This window comes from Fringilla coelebs (assembly GCF_963513975.1).
Source record: "Fringilla coelebs genome assembly, chromosome: 7".
Taxonomy (NCBI): domain Eukaryota; kingdom Metazoa; phylum Chordata; class Aves; order Passeriformes; family Fringillidae; genus Fringilla; species Fringilla coelebs.
Genome location: NC_140035.1, coordinates 9,220,728 through 9,239,849, shown reverse-complemented (window position 1 = coordinate 9,239,849; position 19,122 = coordinate 9,220,728). Strand labels below are relative to the sequence as shown.

Sequence of the window (19,122 nt, the reverse complement as noted above, 5' to 3'; positions counted from 1 at the left end):
TTCACATGCCAAAGCATCAGCACCAATGGAAAGGTAGGTGACAGGAGAGGAAAGGTTCATCCTCTGGCAAAGATGTCAGGAACAACTTTCGAACCCACAACCCAGTCTACCTGCTCAGGCAGCTCAGTCTGCCCAGGACACCAAAAACTGCCACCTCACCCCACACAGGCCACTCTAACCTCAGGCACCAACTCTCACCTCTGCTGCTAAAGACCAGAGTTCTTATATCCCACATGTTGTTCCTCAGACAGAAAAAGTAATCCCAACTCAGCTGCTGACCATGGCAGATTCATGTGAAAGTCAGTCCTGGAGGCCAAATTTATAAACCCTTCCACCAGCTGAGAGTGTGTTTGCCAAATGCAACTTAACCCAAACCTCCAGCTGGGATTGTAGAGCTCTGGTTTCTTCCCCCTGCTTATCTCCAGCTCTGCTCCTATTAACAGCTAATTTCCCCTCTACATCCTGATCTGCCTACTCAAAGAGGGATGCTGCAATATGGAGGTTATTAGCTCCCAAAAGTGGGGTCCTACAGCTGCCCAACACCCTCTGCTCCCCTGAAACCAGACAAATCCTGTCAGCACCCCCAAACCAGCAACCTGTTGCCCTGTGACCCTCCAGGAGCATCTCCATCAGACCCAGCTCCCTGATCCCTGTGTGTTTGCTGGGAATCTCCAGCATCACAGTGCCAAAGCCATCCTGCTCCAGTAACTGGACATAGGGGAAAAGAGAAACATTATCTGGATAGAGTCAACAATTCCCTAGGACCATCTGCCAAGGACCAGCATGAAGGCATCTGTCCTGCCACTCACATATGTGCTGGCAAACATCACTTTATTTTACTTCTCATCATCACCTTCATTTAACTCCAGCCCAGGAAGCTCCACGGTGGGTGCCAACACGAGAGAGAAAAAGGAAATGTTTTCAAATTGAAAATAACCTGAAACCCAGCAAACACTAAATTGCCTTGTAATTGAATTCATTATATTTGTTGGTTGGAAACAGAAAAAGCCCAGCTAAGCACTATGTATTTAGCATTTTAAAGCTAAAAATAGTAGTAACTACATCAGCAGGGAGAAGGAGTTTGAACAGAAAGTGAATGATCACCAGCAATTATTTCTGGATATTTTAAGTAAGTGCCCTGAAATTAAAAAAGGCAGCACATGTTCAAATCCCTGTCCAGGCTTACAGGACAAATATAACCAGGTAAAGTATTAGGTAGAGGAGAGGAATGCTAAAGCCATCCATAAAGAGAAATTAGAGCTCAGGAAAGATCAATTACCTATAAGGAAGCCAGATATTCTTTGGGAAGATTTAACACTGAGAATGATTTCAAATTTTGAAAGGAGGATTCCTGATCTCCTCTAATAGTTTGGCTACTCCTAGTTCACAAATGAGTCCGCTCCATCTGTGAATATTCCTGACACTTTATGTGGTTCAAAGGTTAATTCCTCACTTTAATTCTGAGATGTCAGAGTCAAACTTCAGCAACAGCATAGAGCTATAATGTAATAATGTGTTAAGCTTCACAAGAATATGCTTTTCACTTCATTTAGGAGGATGCTAAAACCAAATCATGGTCTGTGTATGCTCTTCATCAACCATAGACATGCCTTAGCTCCATCAGAAGGGGATATTTTCTCCTGAGACACACCCAGGGTGCAGCCCTAGACATTAGCTGCTTAAATTAATCCCTGTATCTCCAGCTCCTTGTAGCTTTTTCTCAAGCTTACAGAAGTCTCAACACAAGAGAACCACGGATGTTGATTTTCAACAGTTCTTGGGTTTCAGGAGAAATTCCACAAGTCTAAAAGAAGGCTGCTATTTTGTCTGTTTATAAAAGTATATAACTACAGAGACTGAATTACTATAGGCCTGTCACTCTAAAGCCAATCCCTGGGAAAAGAATAGCTGATACAGAGCTAAAAGAGATTAATGCCAATCAACACGTTCATGAAAAACAAATCTTGTCAAATTAATTCTCATTTTAAGAGATTACAGCTTCCTTGATGGAGCAATGGCATTAATGCAGCAATCCACCGCATCGCCGCTCTCCTCCCTCCGGTTGGGCCAGTCCTGCTCTGAATCAGAAAGCCAGCCCAGCATTCCTTAGAATAAATTGAATCTGGTCAAAGGATGCAACTGGAAATGGGAACTCTCTAGGGAAGCAGGGTCCTGCTGTGTTCTCCCATGGGCTCTGTGCTGGTCAGATTCCTTACTGACAGCCTGGGCAGTAAGAGCATTACTGAGACCACGGATGAGATGGAGGTGGAAAGGATTAGGGAGCCACTGGAAGAAAAGGCTGTGCTGCTGGGAAGCAGTGATGAATCACCTGAAGGAAGCAAGGAGCAGGTCAGTGGCAGGCCCTGCACGGCTCCAGGCAGTCCCAGTGTGGTCAGGTTGGGGGAAGAGCCACTCTGAACAACAGCAGGAGCACCAGAGGTAGCTTGGAGTGAGCAGGATGACCTCGGTGGCAAACACAATCCATGGCAGAGTACAGGGAATGTCACCCACGAGTGGGAACGCTGCTGTGGCTGTTGCAACACCCACTTCAGGTTGGCAAATGGCAGATGGGATGCACAGCTCTGTCGTGTGGCCTAGGAGGGATCTTGCTGCAGCCCTAGGAGCCTTCAGCTCTTCCCTGCTGTCCTCTGAGCATCCAGTATCGGCAGGGCCACCAGAGGTGAGCAGGCAGAAGCCACCACCACTGTGCTTAGAATCTGATCAAAACAAAGGAGACTGGAAATGAACATCCATCAGGAGACCTGGCCACTGTCACCAGAGAGCACACACTCCAGACAAATCTCATTCAAAGCAGCACTGGGGCAGAGTGACTTTGCCATCTCTTACACAGGACTGCAGCTTGCACAAATGGCCACAGATCATTCCTACTGACCACGCAGCTGGCACCACATCCAAGAAGTTATTAAAAATAAATAAATAAATAAATAAAAAATACTGCTAGCTCAGAAACCTCTGAGTACAACTCACAGCAGTGTTTGTGCCAAAGGGCACCCAAGCTGCAAATCACAGTGTAATACACTGTATTATTAACAGCAACCTACAGCAGGACACTAACTCAGCACTAAATCCTGCACGGAAAACTGCTCCAGATTACCCATCCCTTTGTCTTTAGGTTTCACTTACACCACGGCAGGGCAGGAGGGGAGGAGGTGGCCTTGACCTCCCTCCCGCCGCGGGATCCTGCATCCCGGACCCTGCGAGTTCCTGCTGGAGGCCCACCAGAGGGCGGTCGGGGTTGCCTTTTCCCTCTGACTGCTTCATTTTCCACCTCTGTGTCCCGGGGAGCCTCACCACTTCTTATCTTCTGCGGCCACTTACAGCTGCATTCTGAAGAGAATATAATTGGTGTAATCACATGCCACAGATACCTGCAGATAACAGAACATGTTTGCTATAGATTAAGAATTTATTTATTAATTGTAGTCCCTGGCTTGTTGGGGCAGCCTCTTTTAGAGCTGCAACAGACAGCAGGCCCTCAGAACCCATGGCTGATTATGCTGGTGTTTATAGGATTGGGGTGCCCACAAAGTTTATGCTGGGTTTTTGAAGACTGAAGCTTCTTCTCCTGTTTTATTTATTCAGGAAGGTGAAAATGACCATATTAAATATAGATACAAAACGTTAGACAAAATTAGATCTCTCCTTCTCAGCTATGTCACACCATTATCAGTGTTGAACTCAGCTTCAAGACCACAGTCATCACTACAAGTTTCAGTCAGAGATTATCATGATAGTATTATAAACCTGTCTTTGACAGCTTTTAAAACCTCCTTACCTCCTGCTTTCATCTTCCTCACTTTCTTGCCTTCTCCAAAACAAGGACCACACAGAGCTGCTTGTTCCTTTTTCTACACAGCCCAGCCTGCAGGAACAGAAGCTTTCCATCTGTTCTCCTCTCCAGTTCCACCACCCATCCCAAGTCTGCTGTCCTTCTTCCCTGCCTCATCTCCTTACCCTATTGTGTATCTTTTGTCAAAACCCATCTGCCCTCATGTGCAGCTTCACCCTCTCCTTAAGTGTCCAGGCATGGCACCATCTCTCCTTACCTCCGAATACTCTGTACTTTCACTGTCTGAAGCTGTTTTCCTCCAAAACAACCCAAATTCCTTCCTAATTTGTCTTTGTTTCACGTTCTAGATTTGTTCTACAACCAGTCAGAGCAAAAGATTCTTGTTGAAGAAAACACAGCATTAGGAAGGCCAGTCTAGGTAAGTTGTTCAAAAGCAACCAAAAGGCAGCCAGCAAAAAAACCAACCAAACAAAAAAAAAACCCAAATGACAACAAAAAGCAAACAAACAAGTTCCTCTTCCCATTCCACTTGCTTCCTCTCTGCATTTGACCCTTCAGAAAGTCAGAATCATAAAATCCTTTTGATAACACTGTATCACCAGGAAGCACCAGAACAGAGAGTCACAATCCTTTGCTTAAGTAGGAACTTGAGGCTCTCCAGCCTTCCCATGGTACATATCCATGGCAGTACTGTTGTGGAGGGGACACAGCTGACCCCTCTGTTTCAGCTGGGGGGACAACCAAGGCTCTGTCACTCAAGAGACCCCTCTCTGCCCACAGCTGCAGTGAGCACCCTGCCTGCCCCAGGGAGCACCCACAGAACAAAGCAGCTCACAGCACGTTCTGTTCTGCACTGCCAAGGGTCTCTCAGGGGACAGACTGAGTGACATCCTTAGGGACACATCCATGTCCTAGGAAACACAGCTCTGCTGGGGAAGCAGGTGGGAGCCTGCCAGGCAGGAGCAGGCATGGACTCAAGGCAGCAGCAAAACCACTGCTCACAAAGGCAACTGCTTTTACTGGTGACATCCAGGTGTGCTGTGCTTGGATTTCACACCACGGCCTGTGCTCCAAGTTTCCCAGCTCCTCTTCCACTTGCTTCCTCTCTGCATTATTTCTAGAGCAGCCCTGTGTGGGGCTTTTCATTGCACATTGTGTCTCCCCACAGAGCTCTGCAGGCAAACACAAGTCAGAGGCACCAGGGACAGGCAGAACAGGAGGCACAAGGACACGTGGATTAGAGCCCTGCCCTGCCATTGTGTGACAGGCACAGGGAATTAAGACAACTTCCTTCTGTGTCATCTTTAGGCAACATTAGAAAGTGTTTCTCAGTTCTTGAACCAAGATGAACAAAGGAATTTCAGTGGTAGGGAGAGTGATACAGGAAGATATCCTGAGCTGCAGTGCTCTGGGACTGCAGCCTTGCTCTGCTGGCTCTGCTGTGTGTTTGGCCACAGCCAAGACTTTCCTCTGGCTCACCTGCACAAGGCAAGCTCCTCAGTGTGGCTCGAGCTCCAAGATTTGCTCTGTGCGTGCCAAGGCAGTCCCTGCACGCAGCTGCCAGGTTAACACTGCTTGGGCTGATGTGCCAGATACTGAAATAATACATTAAAAAAAGAGAGTTCATAAAACTCTATCTTCTATTGCAGTTGGCTCTGTGACCCCTGCTACATTTCAGGAACAGACAACAGTAGCAACTAAGATGCACTGACAAGACACTCCTATTAATGGGGAAGGCCAGAGATAGCATGAGCAGTGATAACCCACCCAGCAAAGCTTCCTGGGACAGAAGAACCAGGATCAGCAGATAGATGATCCAGGCAGGTAAACATTTTCACATACAAGCATTTTGTCAAGAGTAAGTTAAAACGTTCTTCCTACCTCATTCTCAAGGCACTAATTTTTGATGTTTACTGGATAACTGGCAAAGTGGAACGAGTTACAGGAGTTAAATCCACTGTAACTGGAAAAATGCACACTTTGCAAGTGTACATCTGTCATGTGGGCTCTGTTACCCACATGGAAACAGCCATTAACTGGCTGGTTTTACATTAAAAAGTTGAAAAGCTAAAAGAGGAGGAAAAACCTTCACAGTTTGCTATGATCCCCAACTACACAGACCACATGCAATGCTTTCCTGGAGAGACAGAAGTAAAAGAAACAAAGTTATTGCAAATTACCCTTTAATTTGCCTGTCACATAATTTCACAAATAATGCAAAATGTCTTCAAAAGCATCTTCTTTTAACTAGATGGAGACACACATGAAATTCGGACAGCTGACTTGTAGCAAGCATCTAATTTTGGCCTTAGCACTATGTTCCTACCTAAAGGGAAAGCTGTGCACAATTCACCAAATTTTAAACCCAAATTTGGAGGCCACTTGAGAGCTAAGGTGCACAAGAACCACTTTCAAGAAATCAAACAGCAGTTTTCAGAATAGGAAAGACAGAGTTTTTTACAAAAAAAACCAACATAACAAAAATATCAAAGAGCAATTTTATTTATCTTATTTGGCACAAAACTTACAAGAACTGTTTTGTTCCCTTCTTAAATTTTAGTACAACTACCAAGGAAAAAAAAGGCATACTAATACATTTAATGAGCTGTACAGCAAGTGACATGTGGAAGGAGGCACCAGAAAGATCTACCAAAAATCAAAGTGCATGAAAAATACCTACTCTGAGCGCCTCATGGTATTGTATTAAGGCACCACTCCTTTAGAAGGTTTACTGAATACATCAAGTGTGCAACTTCTTGGTTTGGAATGTGAGAGTCCTTCAGCCTGCACCAGAACCGGACACTGCAACCTCTGAACGGAACAATGTTTCTCCAATGTTTAAAGGAAGAGACCTCTTTGTGCCCAACAGCATCTCTCAGCCAGGTATGTCACTGTCACATGCTTTGGAAAAGCCAACACAGGTTTTCAGAGTACCAGCACTTTACTTCAGAGTTTTAAGCTGTAGTGTGCACCAGACCTATGCATTCTTTACAATGGTTTTATAGAAAAGAAAGGTCGAAGAGACAAAAGTAACATGGGACATACCATAAAATACATTTAGATAGTTTTATCAAAAGAACATTTAAGGACTTTTGGGAGTATCTCTTACAAAAAAAAAAAATCTGAATAGTGTTATAATCCAAAATAATTAAATACACTTTTCAACAGATTATTACAATGCTTCCTTCAGGACTACCAATCAAGTCCGACAAACTGCACAAGACTTCAGGAACTTTCAGTAAGGATGTAGAAAAAGCCAAGTATTAGACTGTGGTAAGAGATTTCATAACTGGAAACATTTAATGCAAATCCCATAACTGCAAATCATGTTATACAGGTGTGTATATTACACACATTCACACACACACACACACACACTGAAACATCATCACAAGGGCCAAACAGACACCTTGGTTCATTGTGGGTTCTGCACATCACTGCTCTGAAGTATGACAAAAGCTGCACCAGGTTTATTATTTCAGCACCTTCATTAAGAACTATTTGTTTAAGAACCAAACCACTTCACTTACAGGTGCCACAGGCCAGATTCACACCAAGTGTAAACAGGTTCCAAACAACCAAAGAGAAGTTGCATCTGCTTCTTACCAGCTTTGACTTTGGTTTTTCTGCTCAGCTGGATCACCAGTCACCTTTACTTGCAGGAAGAAGTTTAGTAAGAAATCAATGCCCATATCAAAACTGAAGTGGGAACCAGTAAATGCAGAATATTGTTATCAAACCACTGTACAACACCTCTACTGTAGAGAGTTTCAAACATCTCAGGAGCTTGAGACTGCTTAACCTGAACTCTGGAAAAACATATTTCTCTATGGACATGCAAAGGCATTTAAATATGAACTCTAGGCATTACAATATTTCATTTTTGTCCTCTTATGGCGTAGAAGACCTCGAGAACACAACTGTGTGCCCCATTATAAAACCAAAGCACCCTTGAGCATTAAAAATTCTAAACAGCAAGGGTTGGAAAGAAGGGCATCTGGAAGTGATCTACACTTTACAGAGCATGGTGTTTCACAAGTCTCTGAACAGTTTAGTTCATACTTTCTGGGATAACTTTCCCAATACCTTTGTCCCAATACAGAGCTGTAGTTTTCAGTAACTCTTTTACCCCTGCATTCTTTGCTACCACATATAAAATGTGCCACAGAAGTGGCAGCCAGGGCTAAACATTTAACAACATGTCCTTTTCATCCTTTATTAACAATTACATTTATTTCATGATTTGTATGTAAGTCATGTAGCAATATAACATTGGTGTTATACACTGTGCTTCCGTTCTCTGGCACTTGGAGGAGGAATTCATTTCCAGATAGTCACATCTTGCTGAAGCATTCCTTTGCATTTGTCCAAACCTGAATTCCCTTTTAAAAGAACAGTTAAAAATCAATAGGTGGGAATACATTCTATTTGCAAACCTCATTCACTGCTTTCTTCAACAGAAGACTCAACAAAGAAGTCCCATAGAACTTCACAGAAGAAGGCAGAGACCACACTGAAATTGGACCATATAACATCTATATCTATCTCAACATTAACATGTCACTGAGTTCAAGAGGACAGACTATGTGGGAGGTTTTATGGTAGTGACTTCCAATCTTCTGTGACTGCCATGTTCCCAGTTACTGACAGTGTGCATCTGCCCCCCTGCTGACAGGACAAACACACTGGGCCAGCCTTTCCCAAGCCACACATACCTTTTTGCACATGCTAATCTGCATAACAGCATAGCTTATAAGTGCCTCCTTCAAATCATGATTCTTCTGCTCTTTAAACCGTTCAATGTCAGCCCAGGCACTTTTCACAAAGTCTCTGAAATTTAAAGCAAGTAGTTCTGTTAGAAAGTGTTTTACACGTTTTACCCTTATCTCTGGACACTCAGTAGAGAAGCTGTGTACGACAGAGTGCTCCATCTTTCAGTCAGTATATCAAGTCCTGCAAATATTATGCATCCCTCAGTCCCCTCATTTTACAACTGTCACCACTATCTAATTCTCCACCTTCTTTTTAAGGTTTTTAACCTCACATTTCACAGGATACATTAGGATGTTTGGCTTGGTGTTTTTTCCCCAGGAAGTATCACTGCCATAGAACCAGAATAAGTCAGAAAATACTTTTTTCCTTCAGATTGTGTTGGGGTAATTAATTATCTTTACGCCAACATCCAGCACACAGCACTGCATGTTTCCTTTTCAATTGTCAAGTCAGAATCTTCATCTCTTCAGCATGAAAACTCACTTGTTTGTCAGGATGGGAGACAGTCAAGTACAATAAACATTTGCAATGCAAATTTAGCTTGGACAATTCACCTCAGAAATTAATTTTGTTGGTTTGGTGATGTGTAGTCAAGTCTCCTTAACTAAAATGGAGGCATATATCTGCAATTCCTACTTTCATTTGTGCTGGACTAGCATTCACTCGAAAATTGCTTCCAGAGCTACAAAAGCACATCTCGAATACATCTGCCAAAATTATTAAGATTTTGCATTTACTGAGTGTCTTGTTGCTTTGAACTATTAATGAACTAGTCTTACCTTTCCAGCTCTAATGCTAACATATCAGTAGATACCACGCTTACCCCTTGTGTTATATGACAGACATGCTTTGACAAAATCTCATTGCTTTAAGAATGTTAGTTCCTATTTTTAATTTTTGCATACTTGAAGAAAATTTCATTAGAGCACCAAGAAGCATTTATCCAAACACAACTCCCCAGACCTTCTAATCTCTTTCAAACAGGAGTAAGGTGTCCCCCATAGGAAAAGTTGCTGAATATGGGCTCAGTACCCTTACACACAAACCAAACTAAACACTGTATTTGAAGCAAATCAGCCTTTGAGTCTCAGCCTATTCAGCTGCAGACCTCCAAGCCCACCTGCTAAATATATTACTAGTGGAACATAAAAGCATGCAAGTCAGCCATTAGAGAGGGCTCAGTAACTGGGAAAGTCATCAGGTTTTACATAAGCCATACACTCAGACCAGAAGCTAACTGCATGTACTGCACTTTATTTCACAACTTGCAGCTGACAGGAGCTTTTATAGACAGCTCATAAACACCAAGAATATATTAAAAACACTTATAAAATGCAAACACCTTCAAGAGCATCCAGTCAAGGACTTTTGCTAAGACAAGCCCTGTGTTTTCTTTGAAACAGTCAAGTCCATTTACCTGCCCTCCAGATTTTTAGACTTCAGTTGCTCTTCTCCTTCCTGTATCTGCTCTTCTAGAACCTTTATCTTGGCTTCCCTCTGCTCAGGGGTTTCTTGCCCAAAGAGCTTGCTGGTCATCCCCTTCAGGGAGAAGGTTCTCACAGTCTACAAAAAACAAGGATACTCCAGGTTTGGCATATCCTGAGCACAGCCATAGGACATCACATGACTTTATTGGCATTTGTGCTTACTATTTGGCTGATTTTTTTTGCTTTAATTTTCACTTCATTATTTGATAAGTAGCTCTGGTGACTCAGGTTAGACTATATAAAGTGGGGAGGGGGTAATTTGATGTTCAAACACTTTAAGGCTGACAAGGGTGAATTTCAGAGCAGCTTTCTTAGTGAAGTAGGAAAGAAACTAAGAGAACCAAAAGCCATAAAGGCATTCCATAAAGAACATCAATTGATCCAAGAGCAACATTAACAATTCTAAAACTGTCAGTTACCATTTTCAGATAATATTTTAAGTAATGTTATCTCCCATATAAAATGGACTAACACATCATCTCAATAACACCCACTGTTCAAAAGGCAAAGAAAGTCTTTTAGAATTCCCAGCATTTTCATCTTTAGGATAGAGTTGTCTATAGATAGAGTGTTATTCTGCTCCAGTCATATTTACTGCAATCCTCTACTTGCTCAGTATTCAATAAAAGACATTTGGCACAAACAGTTTAAGTCTCCAAGAACCAAGTTACTTTAAACCTCACATGTCTCCAGCTCATATGATACCACTTCTCAAAAGCAGCAGCCAGCATGCTGGTGCCATTTAAATATCATTCTAAGTAACTTGGCTCAAGTAAAAAATAAATTCAGAAAGAGGTATCTTGGAGAAGAATATGGAAAAAGACTCACTCCTGTTGCCAGCTCCTCACACTGCTGTTTCTTAGATGTTAAGTCCTGTGCAGCCATTTCCAAATCATATTGCATTAGTTCATGCTTCCTGCAAACTGCCCTGAAAAGTAAGTAATGAAAGATCTGTCATGAAATACTTTGTTTTGCTACGTTTCCCTCCATTTACACTTTACAAACAGCATCATGTTTTGTTTGCTTTTTGACAGGAAGCACCTCTAATTATTCATCTAGCCCAAATTCAACAGCCCTATCACAGACTGCATAACTCTGCAAATGCTATAGTTAAGCAAGCTTGCATCAAAGTATAGATAAAGTTCTTAGTACAACTGCATTCTGCTTCTCTTTACAGACTCATTCCAAGATACACTCAGCAATACAAGCCCTACCACCTCCTTAAGGACACCACTGTAAAACAGTTTAATTCAAAACACATTACAGAAATATCACAGCTTTGACAAAAGATACCTGGAGATGGTGCCTGTCATAGCAGCAATCTATCAATCAATCATAAAATTCATCACATTTTCTTTCCTAAACAATGAAACAAGAAACTGCTTCTAGACTCATACAGTGCCTTTCATCTGGAAAAGAGGAGTTTCCTCTGACCACCTGCAGGAACTCCCAGTCCTGTGTGGGCTGAGGATGCTACATCCATCCTGCACAGCCGGATGCACATGGGTCTCCCAGGAGAGGCTACCACTGCTCCAGGCTCCCACACAGCAGCCCCTGCACTTGCCAACCCCATTCATATTGGACCTCTCCAAGAGGTTCAGAGCCAACCCTTGTAAAGCACAATAGCTTTAGGCACAGCCTTGCAGCATGAAGCAATTTGTGTCCATGCTTGTTCAAGGTGACTGACAAAGACTAACATAAAACAAAACAAAAAGTTGGTATTTAAGTGCACGATTGTGCAGCAGATGAACATTATGCTGGGCATGTTGAAAGTTCCTGGAATTTGTAATGTCTGTAACAGCTCTGTTTGGTCTATCTCATTTGAAAGCTGGAGCTTTCAACACATTGGGGCACTATTACACCAAAAGCAAAGGTAACCAGAGGAAAAAACAGCATTTTCTTCTATAGTATACAGATACTAACATTTCTGTCTTTTCACTACTGATTAGATCAGCTCTAATTTGTTTGCCACTCACATGGCAATCCAGTACAAGTAAGCAGAATAAGAAACAAGAACACAGAGACTCTACAACACTATTATTTCCTCTTCTCAGAGAACACAAGAGGATACCAGACTAAATTAAACATTAACATCACATTAGAGAAAAGGACTACAGCTTCCTTTTGAGCTCTAGACTTCTGTACATACCTCAGTGCTTCAGCATAGAAGAGATACTCCTTCAGCTGATCAGCATAGTGCTCCTCTTCTTCCAGTATGTCATCAATAGAAGCTGCATATCTAGTGAAAAGCAGCCACAGTTAGATGTAAAGCTGATTAATTTAACCTTTAAGGATACACATCCAGTAACAAGAGAGAACACCTGTTTGACAGAAACACCCGTGACAAACAGCAAAAAGCACTTCCAAAAAGAGGTTTTTTTGTTTTTAATTAAACTCTGAATCAGCTAATGTCAACATTCCCGTGGGCCTGCTTCTTTGGTTGTTACATTGATCCATTGTACAATAAATCTTTTGACAAGTACAAAACCTATCATAAGTCTCCTGCTGAAGATGAGACAGCTTTTCTTACAGGAACAAAACCCCATTTATTCCTTTTCTTCAGCGGACTGTCAATAGGCAGCACCAAGACAAAAAAAAAAAATAGACACGGTGCAAAACAAATCCTTCAAGGCTTAAAGCATTAAGGGCCAGGAATGTGAACATCACACCTTCTAAAAAAAAAAAGAGGCTGCTTTCATGGCTTGTTATTCAGCCTGAGTACAAGATAACACAGAGCTACCCTGAACGCCACAACCTAGGTCCCTTCAGCTCCTTCAAATAGCTTTATCTGCTGTGTAAGTCAGGCGTATTAATTCACAGCAACACAAAGTTTAACCATCCTTTTAGGGAGAAATCTGAAGTACAAGGGCTTGGACCAAATCTGCAGCTCTTGCATTCAGTAAGAGTTCTGCTGTGTAGGCTACAAGTGGCAAAAAGCACTTTATTTTTCTAGTTGGTACTGCTTATTTGACAGTATTTAGTATGTTCTTGCTAACCAAGGTGACTGTCTTGGACAGATTTGCAGGGACAGGCCTAGAGCTATCTGCACATCCCATTTGGTACAGCCACAGAAATCAGATTCCTCTGTAGCCTGGCACTCAGGGCATGTGCCACCGGAGATAACCAGGACAAATGAGCTCCCACACAAATACCTTCATCTATTCTGCTAACTCAGGCTGGATTCTCAGCTATGTGCCAATCTCACACACCTGCAGGCCCTCTGAAGTGAGCATATGTCCATTCTTCTCTAGCAACCAGCACAACGTGACCCAAATGCTAATTATAGCACCTCTTGGCTTTCAAGTTTTTGCAGAATCTTTCTGTTTTCCCTTTTCTCCCTATGCCTCTCCAGTAACTGGCTCTGTGGAAGTGGCAGTGTCTCAAGCTGAAAAGGAACATGAATTTGGGAAGTTTGCAAGTATAATGGGTTGTTTTGACGTTCTGTGAAATCAGACATGGCACACCCAGGAAAAGCCCTACCAAGGCTCTTGGTGATGAATAAATATAACATATGAAGTGGTCAGCAACAGCAAACCAGTTTAAGTAGAAGGGATTAAAAAACAGGGAGAACAAGAATTCATATTATGAATCAATGTAAGGACTAAGTCAAAACTGTTGAAAAATACACTTGTTTTGAAAAAATCCTGCAGCCAAAAAGGTCATAAATGGCTTACCCTATTTTAAGTTCTGCAGTGCAATAATTTTAGTATAGTGGTTAGATTTCTCAGGGCAGCAGATGGACTACATTTCATTTTCAAGTAAGATCTAAGTTTAGAGCAGTGCTAGAGCTCATCTGTGGCAGACCAACTCTCAGAAAAGAACTTCAAAAACAAACAACCAAAAAATCGCACCAAACAAAATCCTACCTTACCTATGCAGGTTTTTATACTGAGTTTTATTTTGGAGGAACAAAAATGTAATAAGAAAAGTTACATTTCTGACTGCCTAAACTTAGGCAAACTAGAGAAAGTGTTAAGGAGAAACACTGCAGTAAGTTCTAAAGTACCTGATATAGTCTTACTCTTTGTGTAAGCTGTCAACTAAACCCTTGTTTTAGTTTAGACTGGTTCAATATATAATGACAGTCTAGTTGATACAGAGATAAAGGGTCACTCATTAATGGAATAAAGGACAGAAATCAAAGGTCTGGCACTTTTTTCTTTCATCTTTTAAATGCTAGCTATAGTCACTCACTCCAACTTTCTCAGCATTCTCTGTCACTTTAGCAAGCCTCATCTTGTAATAAAGCATACACCCAGAGAAGCTTTGGGATGTCTTCTCCAAACTTTAAGCAGTTATAGATCATACAAACCAATAACAACTCAAAAGCTTAAATAAACATCCAGTAAAGACTACGGCATATGGGGTAGATAGAGAATAATTAGATTAGTTTTGAAGTTTAACATCTTTATTAGGCAACCTTCTAGAAGTAGCTTTTTGTTGCAATAGATTCCCACCTGATGTTATGGGAATGGTAACTGAGCTGGTAAGTTATACTTTAAAGAGATCACAGATATGAACCTTACTGCTAGGAGACCACATGGGTCACTGAATGAGTTCCTGAACCTCATAACTGCTGCTTCTTGCTTGATTGTCATCACTAAAGGATTACTGCTGTACAAGAGTGCCAGAGCACAGGAGATGACAGACAATGAAAGCTACCTCAGACTTCATGCAGTGAGTAAAATTATCCACAATAGCAGTTATCCACTGCCATTACTCTGGATCTTTAGCCCTGTGTTACAGACAGAAATATTAAATATTATGGATGTGTGAGAGGGTTCAGCCTCCTGACTGAGAAGCGAGACAAACTTGTTTTAATTGTTCATGCATCTCCAGGTGTTTGACATTTTGGTGTGGTGTATTTAAACCACTGAAAACCTTTGTGTGATTCCTTAACTCCACTACATCATACCACATTTTCCCAATCTTTTAAATTCCTGCCTACCCCAGTAGGTGCTTACCATTGTATTCCACCCCTACTTCAATTACTTTTCTTCTGAAAGCAGAATGCATTCTCCATTCTTTGTTCTCACCAGAGCCCTCTGCCATGAAAATATTACAGCTTTTCTTGTATGGAAACCATCCCATTAGACAAAACACAGCACTGTGAATAAATTATTCAGAAGTGGTCCAATTCTTAAAGATTTGCTAAAAGCAGAATTACTCTAAAGAGCTGCGGGCATGGCTCTTCAAACCCTTCCACTAAGCAAGGCCAGTAACAATTAACCTGTTAACTTGGCACCACCAATAACAATCAGGCAGTAGTATGTAAATCTGTCCTATAAACTAAACCTGAGAATTCATTTCCACAGGAATTACGCTTTATTGGTAAAAATATTGCATGAGTGTCAAACACCTTCCATCTCTTGCTGGAGTTGTTATTTATCTGTTGTGTGGGACTACAGAAGAGGAATCAGAGTGGCAAGAAATGCTGTTTCACTTGCTGTATGTGACTACCTGAAAAGCAGAAGCCATGAGCTTAGAATACCACTTCTGTGAGCACTCCCAAGTGCCAGACTCTTATTTTGAAGGCTGTGCTTCACATACTCTGCCAAATGACTCTAAAGATGCAAAGAGAGAGGATTCTTTGCTTTAATATATCCAGTCAGTGTTTGTTTCAAGAATCCACTGGAGTTTTGGTGCCGATTAATTAAATTTCTTAACTCCCTGTAATTAAGTCCAAATCTGTGTACCATCTACTGCATGGTACAAAATGCTGCTATCAAAACCAAATGGATCTCATCAGGTCTGTAGTACATTAAAATTGTATTCCACCAGTTTCTGGCATAGGAGCTTAAGAGAAAAACTGGAAGGATTCCAAACACTTCTACAATTTCAAAATAATAATAAAAAAAGAAACCCCTCCGGTTCTCCTGAGGCTTTTTGAGCTACTTAATACAGTATATGGATGCTAAAACTGTGCCTGCATCCAAGGCACAGAAACACTGTATACCTAAAAACAATGCAGCCCCAACTTTCTTGGTACTCATATGTACTTTGGGGTTGAGGGAAAAGAGAGGAAAGAGGGAGAGTTCCACATCTGGCTTACATCAAACTATCAGATATTCAGTCAGTACTTACACATCCATGTGGTGGCCAGCACTCTGCAACCCATCCCCCATCTCCTTCTCTATTGCACTCCACTCACTGTAGGAAAAACAAACGAGAAACAACATCACACATGAAGGGTAAGGGAAGTTAATAAGCTGCATCCTGTATATAGTTTCTTTCCAGGTGACACCTGAATGGAAACTGCCTCAAAATTAGATTTGGTCAAACTGGTTTTTTTCTTTAAGGAACAGCACTGACAACGTGACAAGGCCATTTATGGCACTCTGTAAAATAACTGTCCCTAAACTCATAGTCACAAATATAGCTAGTTTGGGATGGGTTTTGAGCACAATCTTGTTTAAATAGCTGAAACTCAATTCAAAACAAAATCAAACAAAACCAAACCACCAAGCACTTAATGTAAATGGGACAAGAGACAGCGACAATGGTGAGCTTTGTGAAATACATTTTCACCAAGAATATACTAAGCTTTCCAGACTTACAGGACAGAAGACAGAAGCCTCTCATTCCAAAAACCAAATGGTGAATTTGACTTTTGTAAGCATTTTACTTCTCCTGAAACTATTTGATGTACGTAGCTTTATGTTTTCATAGCACACTCTCGTTTAGTTCTATTCATTAAAAAAATTCCAACTTGCAATTGCCTCAACCACCTATTTATATTAGAGATATTACTTAGATAAAGAAAGAAACAGAGATACAAAAAAGATAGCAAGAAACTTGTTCTGGACATCCTGGTATGTACTCTGCCACTTTAATTGTGTTCTCAGCTTTGAGAAACCTTATGAGAGTTCTTAGTTACAAGAATTACACCCACAACTCTTTTTACAAGGAAAAAAGAGGTTCTCCTTATATTTCGCGTAATTTATGTGTAATGCATCTATTCTGTCCTTCACTTTTTCATAAACATTCCACTCTGCTGATGTTGATATTTGTCTTTGTGTTATTACAGAACTACACCTAATTTCATTTTAAAACCCCCAATGAGAAAGACATCTGCAATCCATTAACCCAGAGAATTAAATTTAGCACTTGAACAGTGTGTAGAAGCAGGAGGTTTCCCTTAACCAGAAGTTTAGATTCTTGAATTCTCCAGTGAGATGGAAAACTTGAGCATGCAATTCCCTCATATAAATCAAAAAAACGATTGGCAAATTCAGTTCTAAAAGCTACTAAAATTGGATAGATATAATTGTTGTTTTTTATCCATTAAAAGAACCTAGAAACTTTTTTCAGAGACAACTACATGAAGAATAGTGAGTTACTTTCTGGAGAAACAAAATGCTAACGCAGCAGCAGAAGGCCCAAAGGTCTGGTACACAAAGCAAAAAGCTGTAGTCCTGCACTAGAGACTAAGCTCAGCAGATCAGGCAATCTCTGCATGCAGAACAGAAATCTCATTAGCACTGCAATCCAGAGTTTTTCAAGATAGACAATGAAATGTTTCAAATATACTTTTCAAAAGCATAACAACACAACCAAGAAATTCCCTTCTCTCTCCTCATAACTATGTATGTATTTAAAAACTGGATGAACTCTTACCTGAACACTCTTCCATAGTTGCCATGGACTTTATAGACACCATAAAGCCGGTCTGCTACCCTCTAAAACATTTTAGAGACAGGTTTTGGTCATCAACATTATGTGCAATTGCTTTGTGAAAACCCACATACATACTCCAAACTAAAGCCCTAATGTTCTTAAACAGGTAAACAAGATTAGGCCTAAATCTAACATAAGCCACAACTGAAAAAAAAAAAAAATATCAACAGCATTAAGTCCTGGAAGACTGAAGTCACAATCAAGGTTATGTTGAAAAGTAGCATTTCAAATCTATCTATGGAAATGCTCATTGATAGGGTATGTCTGTGGAGACCATAATCAAGCTCCCTTCAGTTTTTGATAACCAAATATAAGACATTGTTTATCTGAATAATGCCAATGCACACACTCATTTATTTAATTTATAGATGGCAAGTCAGAAGTCCACCTTGACATCAATACTGTAGGGAAACCTTCAGTAAAATTCTAACAAGTGACTTGATTTTTCCACCCAGCTGAGTGAACTGAGGGAAAGGAAATGAACTATCCATTGCAGAACTCATTGCTTGAGCTAGAGGTCATTTCAGCTGTTTGGAGTGCCAGCACCTGCTTCAGCCAGCACTACAATGCTGGCAAAACCTCAAAAGAAAAGACACATGTACACTCTGAAGTGTGAGTTGTAATCCAGATAATGCCCTTGGAATTGTGATGTACCAATGAACTAGATTAAAGTTCTGCAAGAGCTACCATTGTTATTATGATGTCTGTCACAGTAGTAGTAAAAAGGAAACGTTAACAAATTGCCCAACAGATGCACAACCCTGAGAAAACAGGACTGTCTGTAGAACACCACTCTTGAGAGTGATTAATTCTCTCAAGAACCTGAGTTTAGCAGAGCAATCCATTACTGTCCTCTCTGCCACACAGGTCCATTGAAAATGAAATCCCTGTTGAACATACTAAAAAGAAGCATCATGCTCTCATTATTGGAATTGTAATTTCTTATTTCCTTTTTGTGTCTTTAAAAAAATAACAACCTTCCACTCTCAACCCATAGAGTATCTTAAGGCATTACATAATTGTTGTCATCATTAGAAAGGCTATTATTCATTGGAGATCAATGAATGAGCCAAAAAAAGAAAATACATAAAGGGAAGCATAAAGGATTCATACTACAAGCTCATTATATGTCTGACCAGAAAACTGTTTTGAGGCCCTTCCCAAACCAAACATTCAGCAAAAGCAACTTGTCTGCTGAGCAGAGAGAAGCAGACACCTTGACTCTGTTTAGAGCACCTCCCTGCAATACGTGACTATCACAGCACAGGGCACATTAGCACTGTCAAACCCAACCATCGGATCTGGAACTCCTTCCCCCTCCCAAATCTGAACAAAGTCAGTGCCCTCACCTCTTGCTGTCTCCTGCTCCACACT

General features: G+C 41.1%; 1 protein-coding gene across 1 annotated transcript in view; it reads right to left on the bottom strand.

Annotated features, from left to right (window-relative positions):
• Positions 1-6,309: 6,309 nt before the first annotated feature.
• SNX4 (sorting nexin 4) overlaps positions 6,310-19,122 on the bottom strand; it is a 32,819-nt gene continuing 20,006 nt past the window's right edge. Inside the window, exons 8-14 of the mRNA XM_084209615.1 lie at positions 17,689-17,750; positions 16,156-16,221; positions 12,221-12,310; positions 10,900-10,999; positions 10,002-10,147; positions 8,527-8,641; positions 6,310-8,193 (exon numbers count right to left, since the gene is read on the bottom strand). Of these exons, the coding sequence (XP_084065741.1) occupies positions 8,146-8,193; positions 8,527-8,641; positions 10,002-10,147; positions 10,900-10,999; positions 12,221-12,310; positions 16,156-16,221; positions 17,689-17,750 (627 nt within the window). The 3' untranslated portion in view covers positions 6,310-8,145. The remainder of the gene's footprint in view (positions 8,194-8,526; positions 8,642-10,001; positions 10,148-10,899; positions 11,000-12,220; positions 12,311-16,155; positions 16,222-17,688; positions 17,751-19,122) is intronic.